Source organism: Symphodus melops (assembly GCF_947650265.1).
Source record: "Symphodus melops genome assembly, chromosome: 6".
Taxonomy (NCBI): Eukaryota; Metazoa; Chordata; class Actinopteri; order Labriformes; family Labridae; genus Symphodus; species Symphodus melops.
This window is the reverse complement of record NC_136696.1, coordinates 21041179-21058321: the sequence shown is the minus strand read 5'-3', so window position 1 is coordinate 21058321 and position 17143 is coordinate 21041179. Positions and strand designations below refer to the sequence as shown.

At 38.7% G+C, this 17143-nt stretch overlaps 1 protein-coding gene across 1 annotated transcript; it reads left to right on the top strand.

Annotated features, from left to right (window-relative positions):
- The first annotated feature begins 544 nt into the window (after positions 1 to 544).
- tasor2 (transcription activation suppressor family member 2) lies at positions 545 to 16928 on the top strand. Its single transcript, XM_079346321.1, has 22 exons — positions 545 to 1060; positions 1367 to 1515; positions 1825 to 1920; positions 2001 to 2073; positions 3661 to 3752; positions 3865 to 4002; positions 4187 to 4320; positions 4427 to 4443; positions 4713 to 4812; positions 4899 to 4996; positions 5116 to 5222; positions 5341 to 5413; positions 5542 to 5613; positions 5761 to 7815; positions 8153 to 8912; positions 9160 to 9646; positions 10260 to 13730; positions 13959 to 14081; positions 14158 to 14311; positions 14391 to 14496; positions 15145 to 15326; positions 16258 to 16928. The coding sequence occupies exons 1-22, from the start codon at positions 1030 to 1032 to the stop codon at positions 16353 to 16355; spliced, it is 8616 nt and encodes a 2871-aa protein (XP_079202447.1). The 5' UTR covers positions 545 to 1029; the 3' UTR covers positions 16356 to 16928.
- Positions 16929 to 17143: the final 215 nt, after the last annotated feature.

Sequence of the window (17143 nt, the reverse complement as noted above, 5' to 3'; positions counted from 1 at the left end):
TGTTATCACATGTTTTTCTTGTCCACAGTAACAGCCTCTGAGCAGTGAAAAACATCAAGCACTTTTCATCATGTCAGTAACTATAAAACTATACAACTGCAGAGAAAGAATGGCAGCACCTTAAAGCTAGCCAATGTGACAATAAAGTTCATATCTGTCTGTCTATCTAATATTATTTACCACAAGCCTACATCATGTTGTTGAATACTTTTTTTGTTGTTGTTGAAAAAAACAACAAAAAAAAACTAGTCCAAATGTTTTTAACCCAAAGACAGCCATGAAGCCACATAAATGCAGTAAATAAATTTACCATTTTATTATTAAAATAGCAAAAGTTGTGTAGAATAAATGTGTATAGGCTACTAGGAGAACTGTAAAATCCCAGCACTTTACAGTCTTTGCTCATGGGCATGAGTCAGTGTTTACTGACACTTTTGAAGTTAGACTAAACTAAACATTCATTTCGTTAAATCTCATCATGAATCTAATTGAATACCTTTATTTAAAAAAAACTAACAGTCTGTTAACTGTAAGAGGTAGTCATCCAGGTTAGTTTGTGTCAGTCTATCCGTCTTTCTGAGTGTTTCTCCTGCATCAGGAGGAACAGTCACACGCCCGCTCCGCCGTCACACTTTGGGTTACACTTTCAAGATGGACGCTGTACGTCGTCGATAGGTTTCTGTTTCTTTTTCGAAATGGACTATACATGCTTAGCTGGTGTCTCCACGAGGACTGAGGGACTTTCTGCTTCTTAAGGATTTGTCACACATGAAACGAAAATCGTGGATTTAAGTGGATATTTCTTTTGGTTTCTACGCCTTTGGACAGTCGGGTTATTTTTTAACTTCCTGGTTGTCGTGTGATCATGTGTTGTTGAAACTCGGCGATGGATCGAGTTACTTTTAAACGGCTCTATTAAAACCAGTGTACTTGTGGGTTTGAGGAAAAAGCCGATGTAATTATGTATAAAACAAGAGACACGAGTTTTGAACGAAGGGCAAAAGGAGAACGACTGATTTCATAACAGCAATGGAAAGTGCTAATGCTGCCTCGAGCAAAGGTGATGTGGTTTTTGGGAGACTCCATAGTGTAACTTTCACTTTAAATGTACAATAATGAGCATGGGATGTGATTTTAGTAGGCCTAGGTTCAAACTCGAGTTAAATATCTCCTATTGGTAAATAGTTTGACGAAAAGGGACGGGTGGGTGAGGTGTCGCCTCACGGTACAAACCGTCCCAGTCTTGTGCAATAACTGGGAACAAACTTTTAGTAGAGTAGCCTAAAGTTAAAAACCCCAATCTACTCTTATTCAGCCATTTCACTTATTTTTCGACGTTAATGTTTTTATTACTGTCCACTTTTAGGTGTTTTAGTACCTGTGCCAGAAGCTTCCGACGTATTTCAGAACAATATTTTGGCCACACTGAAAAGTGCGTACCTGTATGGAGAGTCTAAACAGTCCTTTGAATACAAGTCCGCTTTCTTGTTGAAAAACCCTGAACTAGAAGAAAAGGTCAGTCCAAATACTTTTCCTTACATCCGACTGTTTTAAAAATGTTAAGACATTGACCACGCTTAACAATAACACTTTTAAAAAGCTCGTGCACATCTGTACAGTGTCCATTATCATTTATTGAGAAATGTTAGATATTTCATTCTTATGGTTTGATTTTGGATTAACTGCTTTGAAGCCAATTTTTCATATTCTAATCTGAAATTCAGTGAATGCTAATAAGTAGATGGTACTGTAAAAGGAATCACTAACAGGAAATGAAAGGGACATTTGTCACGGCTCGTTCTTTTGATTTTCTCTTATAATCAGTATAATGCCTTCCGAGCAAAGAAAAGAGCAGCAGGATATTCAGAAGAGGATCTGAAGGAATCCTACGGTTTCCTGCTCTTTGATGATGTCAACAAGGTAATAACTTGATACGTGGTAGACCTGAGACTATACATGTTCAAACAACTCTTCTAAATGTCAATTGTATTTTCTTAAAGGCGAATAGTCTTAGAGAATCTGGTGTGTTAACTGGAAACAGCACTTGCACGACGCTGGGAGATCCCTCAAAAGGTACGATTACTTTGACATTATGATATTTGCAACTCAGGCATGAGCATACAAGAGGCTAATATGTTGCCAAGACTAAGACTGGTTATTTAGCTAAATAAATGCAGAGTATTGCTAATTTACTTCAAATATGTTAATCCAAGTTACCCTTGAAATTATGTCCTTGATGGTGTCCTTTTATGCAGCCTGTCCAGGATTTGTAGTGCAGATCCAGGAAAGGAAAATATACTTGTGTAGTGTTTGCTGCTCCCCTGCCTTTGAAAGTGAAAGCAACCTAAATGTATGAATGCAAACAATTGAAAGTGGAACAGTGTTTAATGTGAAACAGAAACTGTATGTCAGGTCTTGAGAGGAGATTTGGTCAGATGTGGTGCAATATAACATGGGTTTTATACATCTGTACCATGCATTGTTTCTTCACTCCCCATAACTTCATGTTAAAAATGTCACCTTGAAACTATATTCTGTCAGTTTTGCTTTTTTTCTCCTCCATTCACCCCCCTGGAGTGGCATGTGAAAACAGGAAGTCCTCTGAGTCACATTACACATTTTGTCAAGTTGCACAGTGTTTATCTGTGTTATACTCAGCAGCCAGGCCTGTTTTTATCAGTGTTAGGTCTAGGACAAATTGTTAAACCAGATTTTAGCTTAAAAAAAATACAATTTGGCTTTAAAAAGGTAACCTGAAATGGAGAAAAAAAAGATTTTAAAAGTCTTTAATTTGTAAAGTCATGATCAGAGGAAAATGTTTTGAGGGCTGTCTTGAGAACACAAGAGGAGAATTAATATTAAATGAAATGTGGTTATTTTTACTGTTTGATACTCTCATGACAGACTCATTTACCCCACATGAAAACTGTTTTTTAATGGCAGAAGAGGTGTTTTTCAAAATACTATTGTTGGTTTTCCTAGTGTTTCAAAATGTCTTTACTATAGCTGTGAACGGCTGTTGAGGGAGTATTAAGGACGCAACAAACCTGCCAAACCAGTTAGCTTGTATGTATTGCCTCATATGTTCAGATTTCCAAGTTGTTGTTCTCAGTGAACAAGAGAACTTATTTGAACTTTTCCTGTTTTTGAATCCAGAACCCACTTAGGGTCTTCATAACATTTTAACAGGCCAATATCCTTGTTAAGTCTTTCAGCCAGCTAATGTCAGACTCCTTTTAAGAAAAAAAGATTCTACCTGTCTCTTACTGTACACCTTTGATAGAAAAGTGTTTTTTATTCAATAATTGAACTAAGATTGTAGCTTCTTCTTGTGAAAACTGAAATGTTTCTCTTGCTCAGGGAAAATAATTCACTTTACTTTCGCTGGTATATTTCTGTATATGGCACACAATGTACCAATGTTTTGAGATCATGTAAGGCTGCAGTGGATGAGTTTTTTCAGGTATTCAAACTGTGGTGCGTCTTTGACATATTCATCTTTTAAGGCGTGGTCATGCTGCAGAAGGAGTGTCAGGTGTTTGAAAAGAAACAATGAAATATGACTTCAACATTGTTGGGTTTTTTGCTATGAATAAATAACCCTGTCTTTATTTGTCTGTCCTTAACACACATTTGTCCATGTTTTCTGCATTTACCCAGGTGTGTACATATCAATGTACTCTGACTGTTTGGATCTCAATCGCTGGTATCATGGGAAATCTGGATACATTGCCATCCTTAGGCTGACAACGGTATTAAAAAACCCCCACATTGATTGATATTCGCCTGTAATGTGCAGCATCTGTATTTTTATTCACAGAAAAACAAGATTAAGCCAGTGTTGTTGGTTTCTGTTATAAACAGGGAAGAGTTAAAAAGACTTTAGAAAACTACACCCTGACTTTCACCGTGCCCACTGTGGGGTTTGACTGCCATGTGTCACAACAGTTGCCCTCAGTATCTGACAAAACCAGCTCCTTTCTTGCCTTTGAAAGAACCCAGGTAAGAAAATGCTTGTGACCCCTGATGAACATTATAAAGCAAAGTTTATCCCACTGTCCAGATGTTGTGTGAGCAGTGCAACTTTCTCTTTGTCTAGTTTTTTTAGTGATTCCTCATCATTACAGTATTGTTGAACATTTTCACGGAAGAGTGTCGTAAAGTACCTCTTGTTTTGATTTTGCAGTATTACATGTATGAGCTGCTGGAGGATGGAAGCAGTGAGACGTCTCCGTCTCCCAGTGCCGTCTGCCCCTATGCCATTGTATCATTTTCATACACGGATACCAAAGCAACTCCTGTAGCACCCCACCAGGAAAGGTACTGCGTTGTAGAAACAGATACTCTGCCCTCACTGTCACACATGATTTTAAACAAGTGGAAATGAAGGAATGGTAATGGAATGTTTTCTGGTTTCTCTTTTCAGTGAGGAGAAAAAACTGGGTAAGTTTCATTAAATTGATAAAAAAAAAAAACTGGTATGGCTTCACTCTGTGTGATGCTATATAAAATTACTATTACACTGCTATAAGGTAATTCAATCTAATAAACAGCGCACAGGAACTGCTGCTGGAATAGAAGTTTTTGCTAACAAGCTGCATACTTAATGCATACTCCATGTGTCTGTTTAAAAAATGTAAATAATGTGTTTTTAGATATTTTTTTTAAACTGAATCTAGACTGTTACTAAATGATTAATTGTTTTTCCCCAGTTCGTCATTTCTTTCCGTGGAGGGGTCAGCTTCAAATAGTTGACCAGTTCTATGATATCAGACTGAGGTCTCCAGCAGGGGCCTTGATCCCTACAGAGCTGTAAGTTCAGAAAATACTCATGTATTTCTACATGACTTTAAGTGTTATTTATAACCTCTTTTCCATGCTCTATTTTTCCCTTATAGGCCACCAGTGATAAAAGTTGATCGTGCGATTTCCATGTTAGATCTGAGGCGTCTTTTGCCAGCGGCTGTCTTTGAAACCTGCTCCCTTTCTGGGGAAGGTGTGCTTCAGTATTAAACAACTTTGGGGGAATGAAACATATTTCACTGGAGTTATATTTTTTGCACATTTCCTCCATCTAACACACACATGATTTTTTTCTTTTTTGCTGTCTTGCAGTTCTTTTGGATGGCCTATTCTGTAGTGTTTGTGAGTTTGTTTCTTCTGAGGTAGATGAAACCAACTCACTTTCTCTGCTTTTGTGCGAGGTCAAAGAGAAAAATATTGTGAGTTTTGGTTCATATTAAAGTCTTAGAAGCTGCAGGACCTAATCATTCATTCATAAAACATATTTCTACCATAGCTCTGCATAATAAGATGCTTGCTTGTGATCCGTTTGCACAGGCCCTTCCAATTCCACTGAATGATGTTGGATTCCTCATCTTGGTGCACTCCTCTCATTTCTCCACATATGACAGTAAGATAATAGAACTTTGTAATGCATTGTCAGTTTCAAGATGACCTTGTACAAGTATGTCTTTGTCAACAGCTGTTATTGGACATCATTATCAACCTCATATCTTATCCGTTTTGTTTTTTTCACAGATACTGGGTCCAGTGTGCCTGAGGTTTTGCAAGGCGTGTTTATGTTTCCTGACTCCCGAGTTATACAGAAAGGTGATTACAGAGTGTTTTTAACAGTGGTTATTTTTGATGTTTCTCAGATTACTTTAAAGGACATGTTCTAATGTGTATTTGTTTAGAATAAATGTCATTTTATACACAGAGATTAAACTATTACTCTCTTTTCTTCATTCATCTCAGACACAAAATGTGGACATAGAAACCCTGCCATGACACCTGAAATCTTCCGGGTTCTACCTGTACTAAGTTATGCAGAGGGTGAAGTTGAGAAAACACCCATTGATTCAAGTGAAGAACTGAGTGAAGTAATAGCACAGCATATGCAGAATTATGCAGCCCTCATAAATCCTGGGTTAGAATCGAGTCCCTTGAGGGAAGTCAGCGTCTTTGCTGATCAGTATGATGTGCCAGATGCTCACAAGCACCTCTACATATCCCCTGAGTGGACTGACAGGGCATGGCAAAGCTTACAGTCATATCTGAGCAAACCGGTCGCTTTTCAACTGCCTGTGGCCAAGGCCTCGGAAATCCTGATGGCTGGACAAGAAAACCAAATAGAAGACCTTGATGATGGTGTCTACATCTGTGTGTCATCTCCTGAAGAAGTACCAACCAATGCTGCTGGCACTTGTTCAGAAGATCAGCTGGCAGGCCAGGAATCTTGTATGAACGTTGGGACATCAGTAACAAGTTCTGAACTTCCAGTTGACTTAAGAGTTTGTCCTCAAAAAGTTGAAGCAGATGATTTGCATGTTAAAGGTTCTGACGAAGGAACTGAAAAATCTGAACTGAGTGAGCTGATAAAAACTGATACAAGGACGGAAAGTATTCTGACTCCCTCTACATCTGATGAACTACCTGCAGAATTAATTGTCAGCATTACTTCAGCAGAGCGAACCGATGAATCACAAACGACCGAAGTGAACACATTGAATGATGACACGGTTAAAACCAAAAAGCTTTTGGATGCCCCTGACGTGAACAATCTCACAAAAACGAAAGGTAGAAAAGTACGCAGGGGCCCTTCGAAAGGTCGCAAAAAGGTATCAAACACTTGGGTTCAGACACCCAGTTTATCAACAGGAGAAATGTCTGTGGAGTCTGACAACTCGACAGGTCTGAAGGAAAACCTTGTCAAGGAATCCGTAGACCACCAACAGTCGAGTAAACCTACCATTACCGATTGGAGGAAAAGACGAAGGCGAAAGCGAATATTTGGAAAACTGCCACAGAGAGATAAAAAAGTTAGATCCTGTACTGTTCGCCCATCAGTTGCGGAGGAGAAAAAAACAGATCCTGTTCAGCAGAGTGTCATGGAACTTGAAGTTTTTCCTCTGAGAAGAAAAACAGAGCGCTGGGACTTGAAGCCGGTTTTGAGCGAATGTGGAAGAATCTTGGTTCCTCACGGATCTGTAGACATCGCTGATAAGATCAAGTCTTTAAAAGATAAGCTTCAATCTCGAACAAATGAACCGGAAGTTGAAAAACTGTTGGTTGCCTCTAAAGAAGGTCATGACACAACTGAGATGGAACAAAAGGCTTGCACAGCCTCAGAGACAACATTGGACAAAATAGAGACTACATCACACAGGAATGGAGGTGATGATCTTAAAAATGTCAGTCCTGTTTCTCTTAAACACAGCACGTCAACAGCATTAGATGCTGGCAATGACTCATCAAATATGGATCTAGAGATTGATAAACCTCTTTCAAAGAACCATGACACTTCGCCTCCGGAAGAGGTTCAAGAAAATCACAGCGATGTTGTCCCGACAGTAAAGTGTCCAACAAAGGCTGAATTCCTTTTGAGCAAACTAAAATCAGTTCTTCTCAGAGGAAAGAGGAAGATGGGCCTCAATGAATCGGAGAAAATGACTGACTGTACTACTGAGGACACTGAGCCAAGTCTCAAGATGAGCAAAGAGGAATCAGATACTGGTATTTTGAAGAGTAATGAAACTAATTTGGATTTTAAGGATGTGTCGAAGGTGCTGTCAGTTGACCCTATTTTTGCGTATGCCCTTGGCCTGACTCCTAAAGAGATACCAAAGATGGAACAAAAAACTGAAAGTCTTGGTGTTCAGCAAAGTGAAGACTCATCACAGACGCAAGAACAAACCTTTGACAAACAATGTCAAATCATACATAGGCCTCCTTCAATTTTTCCAAGAAGGGGAAGGATTAAAACACTCAAAAAGCATCAAGACGTCTCTGCAGAAAATGTTAAAAAGAAATGTAAGTCTTGTCTAAATGTTCTGTTATTCAACTATTCTTTTATTGAATGTATGCAATTAATAACCAGGAAATGGAATACACCTTTTGTTGGCTTTCACACTTCCAAATTTTCTTCAGCAGCAATGCTTTGCCTTGCTTCGCTTTGCTTCACCTCGCATAACTTCACTATTAGTTTTAGTTTGCTTTTGCTCTTGCTTGGTCTTTTGCAAATCCTAAAATGCATCTGCACCCAGACATCATCAATCCCTTCGTTCATGTTGGTTTCAAATGCTTTCAATGTGCTATTTCCTTTTCTCATGCAGTTTCTCTTTTTTCTCCTTTTGTTTTGTTTTCACAGGGTGGTTACATTTTCAAACTCCAGCTTGTTTTGAAAGAGAAAAACACAATAACAAAGAGTGTACTAGGGATAATTCTGTGAACAAGACTGTTGGGGAAAAATTGAACAGTTCTTGTCCATCTACAGATGCTTTGAACTTACTTGCTGACTTGGCTCTTAGTGCCAGTCATGATGAGGTTCCACCACAACCAACCCCAGCACTTGGGAAACAACCTGAGACAAGTTTGAAGAAGTGTGACCTTACAAAAGATGTTACCAGTCTTGACCAAGAGTCAGTTCTACATGCCCTGCTTAGACAGCCTGCTGCTAGACCAATCCAGACTCTCGAGTCTCCCTCACCAAGCCATCCTGTGGTAGGCAGCGAGTTGGTTGATTTGGTATCTATAGAACATGCTTACTCATTGCCCCCATCTTCCTCTCTACCGTTGGGTTTGCTAGGTACACCCTTCAACCTCCAGGTTTCCCCTTTAAGTGGTTATGCTGGACTGCTGCAGCATCAAAGGACAATGTGTGAAGATGGAAGTAAAACATTGAACCTCTCTGCCGTTCTGAAAGATAACGTTGAAAAAGAATGCAGGTCTCCGGACTACCTGAAAAAAGCTTGGATGAGCAGAAGGAAGTTTAGACACTCCCGTACCTTTGTCAACAAGGATGACTCTGTCCAAGTGACAAAACAATGGAAAGAAAATTACGATTTTAATCTAGACAGCAAGTTTGCAAGTGACTCAAAGGATGGAGCTATTATTCGAGCCTTGCATGGGTATGTATATTGTATTGATTTTTTGCACTAGGGTTCTCAATATTGAACAAATATTTATAGCTATACGTATCTTTATCTGTGTAAAGTTAGATCTTCTCACATTAATTTTGTAATTGTCTGATTTTTAGTAAACAAATATAGGTTATATGTATATTCCAGACTTAGTTTAGATAATTGAATTAAACAATTAATTCAACTAATTGGGCTAACGTTTGTTATTTTTCTTTTTTCTTTTTATCTTCAATAGGCCATGGGATTACTCTGTTCAAGACACCAGTGAAGAGCTTCGGCTCATAGTGCACATGTGGATAGGTCTGTTCTACAGCCGGTCAACACCCAGGTTATTTCATGTTGACTCTGACTTAACATTATCATGTTCAGAAGAGAGCAATGCTTTGGAATTGACCAGTGCGTTGGTATCAAGCTCAAGCCAGTCTGAGTTGAAGGCCTATTCAGATGCAGATTTACCAAATGAGTTGAACACGTCGGACCCTTTAATTTCAAGAGCACTGGACCTCAGCGTGAAAGACGACTCTGCCTTAAACCAAGGAGTGACCTTGGACCATGGATCTATAATTTTGGACTTGTCTGTGAAAAACTCGAATGCAGAGGTTTTCACTTCTGATTCACAAGTCAGCAACAAAGACACAGATGTGTCTAGTGAACGGAACGGAGCAAGTAAAACATTGAACACCCAGTCATCCAAGGGACAACGGAAGACAAGTCCATCCAAGGTTTGTTTCAATTGTTAATATTACATTCAAAACAAAAACGTATGCATTTTTGAATGTTGCTGTTTTTTATTGGTTTGGCATAAAGTCAATGCCATTGTTAAGCGGCTACCTAAAAATAATTAATGGAGGTACTTGACTGTGTCTCTATGTGGAGATACAGTTGTGCCGTGCTTCCACAACGCCGAAATGCAATGTAAATTCACGGACAAGGCCAGTATTAGGCTGCTGCAGAATCAATAGAACGTGTAAAGACTTGAGGATAATTGCTTAGGTACATGACTTTTTCAAAATCTAACAGCAGCATACAACCATCGAGACTATTCCCAAGGCCTATCAAGTAACTGAATTTGAGGCCTCTTTTATCAAACTTTACACAATTCTGGTTAGTTTTTATGTTGTGTAGGAGATGTTTGTATTTTAAACAAATAGTTATTTCACTTGCCCATGTGAAGACAATAAATGACATTAACAGGTCACTACGGGTAACATTATCAGGGAAATAAATATTTTTGAAATGACAAACTAATAAGCCAGATGGGAACAACACTCAGATTTTTACTTTATTAATTTGTTATGTGTAATTATTCCAAGGTGGTTTCTTCTTCTCTTTCAGGTTTTAAGAGAGATTATACTCTCGAAAAAGATCATTAAAGAGGGGATTGATGTCAGAAGTACCTATAAACACAATAGGACTAACACTACTTTGCAAAAAGTTGGCCAGTTGGAGCACGCTAATGTTTCATTTGTACCAAGAATTCCTGAACAGAAAGCAATGGAAAATGTAACCATTCAACCAGAAAAAGACCAGACTGCTTCTGGAGTCGCAGATATGTTACAAGGATGCTACAATGACAAGACTGATGTGAAAGACAACACCGGAAATTTAGAGGCAACAGAGATCAGTTTTGTTCAACCACTTGAAAGGGTTTTAGCCAAACCCATAATGGATGACTCCAACAAAGAAGCAGTAGATGGGGTTCAAACGTTTTGGCAAAATAAAATTTTGCCAAAACGTGGAGAAAAACTGGAAGGAAAAGAAAAACTACACCAAGATGATTATCATGAGCTTTGTCCGAAAAGTATCGAGGATGGTGGGGATTCAGCTGTCAAAGATCTGGGTGTGGTTTGCCATGAAAATATTTTGGAAGATGAGAAGCAGTTATCAAGAGAAGAACCTATGGCAGTCTCACAAAACAAGGCTGTGAATGTGGATTGTTGCGCTATGAATGAAGACAAAGTGGTCAAGGAAGACCACTTTGGTGAAGATAACAGGCATGTTGAGAAAGGAGTTTCTCTTTCAGCTATGGATACTGAAAAGGATGCAAAAAATCACCCATCATCTGTGATGTGTGATAGTCAAGACTTGGTTAAGAAGGATGACATCACCAAGTATACTTGCCCAGCAAATCTGAATGAGCAGCTACCACAAGCAGAAAACACAGAATCTTTTCATGATTTACAGTTGACAAAGATCTGTGCAATTGGCGGAGTTGAACATGCCATCTCAGAAAAAGATCCTCATTCCTCATCAAACATGGGGGCCAAATGTAATAAAACTACAGTTGAGGAAAATGCAGAAAATGACAATTGTTCTGCCGATAAAACAACAAAGAAGGAGAGCACATGTTCATTAGATGGGCCTAATGTGAGGAACTCTATTCCCCAGACAAATAACAGAGTTGAAACAGGAGGCAAAAACAAAGTAGTGACAAGCGTCAATCTTACAATTGATGATCATGAACATTGGGATACCAAATCAGTTGAGACAGAGCACATGGTTGATAACACAACTGATACAGAATTATCAGGTTATCAGTCTCATTCACCCCAGTGTGAGCAAATACAGCCTGAAACAGATGCGGAAGTGACAAAAGAAATGGATCAAATAAGTGGCAAATCAAATGAGGAATTAGAAAAGTGTAATGGTAGAGTTGTAATTCCATTTATTGGAATAGACATCTCTGGAGTGGATACATTACTTCCTCATGACTCGCTGTCACAGGACAAGGTGGAAGAAAAAGCCTGTATCAATGAAACTACGTACCCTGAAACTGTTCTACCCACAGGTGTGTGCATTGCATCTCAAATGAACAGTGAAAAGGCAAAAGTGTCATCAGGCAAAGTATCCCAACTTCCTATTCCTGAAAACAAGCCATGGGCCTCTGGAGTTTCGTCTGACGATCGGTGCCCCACTCCAACTTTGGATGAGAAACCATACGAGTCGATAACCTCTTCTGATCCTCGATGTTATCCACCTACCTTCAGTGGGAGCACATTTTTGAATCAGAAATGCCTCAACAGAAGCTCGGTGACTGGAAATGACGAGGTGCCTATTGAACAAAAACCTTGTAAGAAGTCTGGCGTTAACGGAGATTCTGGCCCTCATCATGGTCTTCACCCTGATCTTGAACTAAGGACTTTAAGAGTTTTTCAAAGTATAGACCAGTTCCTCTCCAAATCTAAGTTGAAACAAATCAATAACAAGTCAGCACCAGTGTCTTCCTCTCCAGCACAAGATCTGCACACAGAATCACCAGGACACTTTCTTATATCACCTTTCAAGAGTAAAATAGAGGAAGTACTTGGGGTTGGGTTGCAGCTTAAGAAGACAGACTCATCTGGACATCAACAGTGTATTGAAAGAACAGAAAAATCACAAGAATCCTCAGGGCAAGGTTATTGTCAACCCCTCCAATCCCTTTCTTCTACTTCTAATTTGGGAGCCATTATGTCAAATGTTGATCAGAACAGACACACAACACCATCACAGGCCAATTTAAGTCATGAACCATGTGCATCCAGTCAGCGCCCTGTCATGGCTGTGAAACCGTCAAAGAGTGATGAAAGTCAAGCAGATAGCCTCTCAAAAGACAGACAACTTGATCATTCTATAATGTTTAAATTTACTGAGAATAAACAAAGTAAAATCCCTTTTATCACCTGTGCTACGCCCACTACAATGCTATTGGAGAAAAAGACCGAATATTTCAAAGGGATTTCTGAAGGAATAAACGATGCCCAAGAAGACTCCAAATGTTTAGCGAAGAACAGTTGGTTGCCACATGGAGGTGACACGAAGTCAAAGTATGATAAAGCTACACTTGTATGCCAAGATCCTTTGTATCAGAAGGAAAGAAGGGACTCTTCAAAATACAACAGTTGTATTCCTTCATCATCTCTCCCTGTTCAGGCTTGTGGATCTATAAAAAGTTCATCTCAACTTGTCAATGGAAAACATGATTTCTTGACAAATAGTTTAGCAGAGAGAATTAGTCAAACAGCTAAAGAGAGTCTTGACATGGATCAGAATGACCGCTTGAGTGCCTCAACTCCACTTGTGGACTACAAAGACAACAACATTGATGACAGTCTCTACCTGGGCCCTGATAGCTCACTCACATGCACAGTCTACAACACCAGCCGGAAGAGATCTCATTCATTTCTGGAGAAACTTTCTCTCCGCTGCATTCAAGAGGACCCAACTGAGGCGTCAATGGAACAGGAGTGCCTTATCTTTTCAGATAAAATGAAACAGCTTCTGAAAAGAAGTAAAAAGGATTCAATCCACCAACCTGATTCACATGTACAATTGAATGTGCCTTGTCCTAGTCCTGTGACTGTACACTTTTCAGGTCTGGACGAGCAGGAGGAATTTGTGGATCACTTGGATGCACAGTCATTTTTTAGACAAAAAATCAAGGTACACATGTCTGACGGGGAAGACCTGGAAGCCACCACAGAGGGGGAAAGAGATTTACATCCTAAAAAGTCATCTCAAGGTGCAGGCACAACAATTGAACATGCTGGTGTGTCTACTGTGACTGCCGAATGTGCCGAGCTGTACGAGGAAAAGATGAACAACGTTTGTGCTGTCAGAAGAGTCCCATCTACACTGAAGCACATGGAAAGAGGTTACCCGAAGTCTGAACCAAGCAACTATTTTGACTTCTGTGACCAAATGAAGAGGGAGATGGACAGTAGTTTTCGCAGTAGTCTGAACTCAGTTGTGAAGAAAGCCCACAAAACTAAGTACAGATTCTACATATTAGAGACGTCGGATGATGTCTTCTTTGAGGAAACCAAGGTAAGACAAGTAAAAATATTGCTGTATTTTTTATTTTTAAGCAACATGGTTCATTGCCCAGGTTCTTGGTATACATTTTTAGTTGAGTATCGTAAGAATATTAGTAAGTCTTTTTTTTTTTTTTTTATAATATTTGCAACATTTTTTAGCAACAGTATGTATGAAAATATTGCAGACATATGCAGCTTTTAAAGTCTAATGGCGGAATTTGTCTTTGATTTTCCAAAGGTACTGTTGAAGACAGAGGGCCACACTGCTGTAAACCCCTCTGAGTTTTTCCTTGATAAGGGTAGTTCTTCATCTGTTCTCATCATCCTCAGGAATGAAGACATTGCAGAACACATTTGTGAGGTAATTTACAGCCAGTGAAAGATTGTCGCAGTCCTGAATTATGATGAAATAATGATTGAGCTTTATGCTTTCTCAGGTCCCACACTTGCTAGCGCTGAAGAAGTCCCCTGGCGTGCAGTTTGCTGGGATTGACGAAACAGATGATGTTGTCAATCTTACCCATCAGGAGCTCTTCACAAAGGGGGGTTTAATAATGTTGGACGGAGCAGCACTGGAGCCCCTCAGCCTTTGTATGTCTAATTTCAACTACAAAGCTGTTGATTGAGAATTGGATTTGACTTGATAACATCAATTTTGTTTGAATTTAAGGTGACATGAAGAAAATGTCAGAAATCTTGCAAGAACTGAGTAAAACAGGGAAGTGGAAATGGATGTTGCACTACAGACACAGCCGCCGATTAAAAGAAAATGCAAGGTATGGATCAACTCTGGAAATTTTTATTTTAATTTTTTATATGTAAGAAATAATAGTCTTTTTCTGTAACCCATACAACACAACAGTTTATAACAAAGAAAATAACAAAACCAAACAAATCTGTTCACAAAGAGGAAGACAATACAATTATAAAAAAATAATCAGTGGAAAAGTGATATAAATTGTGAATTAAAAGAAGTAACTGCAAATACAGTTTAAGAGCAGGTAGTAAAGTCTCTCAGTGCAGGACCTCTTGTTTAAATACTTTGTAGCAGAAGAGACATTTCTACAACAATAAACTACTTGATTCAATAATAGAGGATGAAAAAAGCTGTGTGATATTTAACACTGCTGACATCGTTTTTCTTTTTTTTTGTGGATAAATGTAATAATTCCTGTGTATGATTATGTAGCCTTTAAATTAACCTATTGCCTCTCTAACTGACAGCCCGGCATATCTTTTCTTCCATATTTGGTTTCCAACCCCTTTCCCAGATTTTATAAAAAAAAATTATTTCATATTTTTGGTTTCAGTGTTTTTATTATTCATGTATCCTCAGTTACCATACAGTAATTTTGATTGTGCATATTGGAAAAGTCTGTCCATTATCTTGCCTAAACCTTTATGTTTGCTCCCTCCACATTTAGGTTGAGTCAAGAGGCAAAAGAGAAGAAGCAACTCCTAAACTGGTGCCAAGAAGCTGGAATAGTTGAGGTGTTGCCTTATCATGAGTGTGACCTCATGTCAAGAGATCAGCCGGATTATCTCACGTGTTTGGTCCGCCTACAAGTCCAGAATATATCGGCACGGCACACGGTTTTTATAACAGGTGAGACAAAACAGCGCGAGTAAATTTAACAATCCATAATTCACCTGATATTGTATTGATGTTTATTTATTATAATATTTGGTATGCAATTAAGGTATAGCAAGTGTTTGAAAAAAATAAATGTAGAAGTAGAGTACTGCATTGGATACCTTTTTTGTCTACTTTATTAATGCCCATCGTATACAGTGGATGGATGCATGCATGCCAGCATTCTGGCCTCGACGGCCTCATCCAGTCTAATGAGCTGTGGGCCAGCAAAGGTCATTACACAACTTAACCTCCCTTTAAAATGTGATTCTTGGGTGCTGGAAAAAGACTCTTGACGATTGTCAAACCTCGAATAGGGTGGCAGTAGCTGAGTCTGTAGAGCCTTGGGTTGGGAACTGGAGAGGCACCAGTCCACTGCCGAGGTACTCTGAGACCTCTCCATTGATGCATGTCCAGCATCCTGTTTGTGCATGTATGTTCATGTTAATTAAATAGTGTAAAACTGAATTTCCCCTTGCAGGATTAATGAAGTATAAATTATAACTATTATACAGCAGGAACAAAGCGATTCTGTCCTGGCTATGGGACAGAGGACCAACTCTTTATCCTCGCAGAGCCTCAAGGGGGAACATGGGAGATTGCTCATCTAGTTGTTTGTTTTGCGGCCTTGGAAAAGGCCTTTGAACTTGGATCTTGGGTCGTGTGGGTGGTATTTCTGGTCTTGGTGTTGTCACTCCAGCCATCTGGTCCGTATATGACCAAAGTGTCAGCGTCATAGAAGCAATCAGTTGTGAAAAATGCCACCACAAAAATGTATCTACACAAATACATTAAAACCAATGTTTTAAAATAATTTTAGTACAGGACACAATTCTGCATTGGGTCTGGGTTAGTCTGCTAATGTTTAATAGTAACGCTGAAAAAAGTGTTCTTGTTTTTACAGATGCAGCAACAGACGGCAAGTTTGAAAGTAATGGAATAATGACGATGACGTTCAACTCTTTTCTGACGTGTTCTCCCAGTGAAGCGTTTTCAGTCTGAGTTGAAAAAGTCAGAATGACAAACCCAAGTTGAGCTTAAGCAAAAAAAAACAGAAGCTCACTGAATGAGGAGAAACCAGGATTTACCTTCAATGAAGATATACAACTTTTTGAGCATTAACTGATAACTAATGGCTTGACATAGTCAGTAAGGTTCATTTGTAAACTGACATATTTCAGTCATTATGTCAGTGATGACAATATGCAAGCAGGTAAACTGTTAATAATGTATGTATTTTGTATTGTATTTTTATAGCACATGGCAATGATAACTTGTTCAAAAATGCAATTTTTACATTTCTGTATATTTGTTGTAGAGTTCACAACCCTGGCTTGATTCCTTTGCAGCACAATCATTCGTTGTTGTTTTTTAATTATACAGTCTTTGTGGTCAAAAAGCTATTTACATACATTGAATTTGTTTTAGTATGTAATTATTATTTTACTACAGTGTACAGGCCCTACAAAAACATCTAATTTAAACCGTTTTCAAGTGTAACATGTTTAAATATATTACTGTTCACTGTTATACCTTTGTGACTGAGAATAAAGAAGCATCTAATTGTTTCAAGCATTTGCACTTACAGACTGACTATTCACTCTGCATTGTGTTTTCACCTTAATATTGACGTCTAGGATTTTCACCCTTAAACCTTTAACAACAACAACGTCCATCTTTTTGTAAAATGAAGGGTCTACAAAATGGTATTGATGTCTTTACTTGTAGAAAAGTGAAATTAATTTAGACCCATGTTTTTGCCAAGAGGATGAGGTTTAAAATATCCTCAT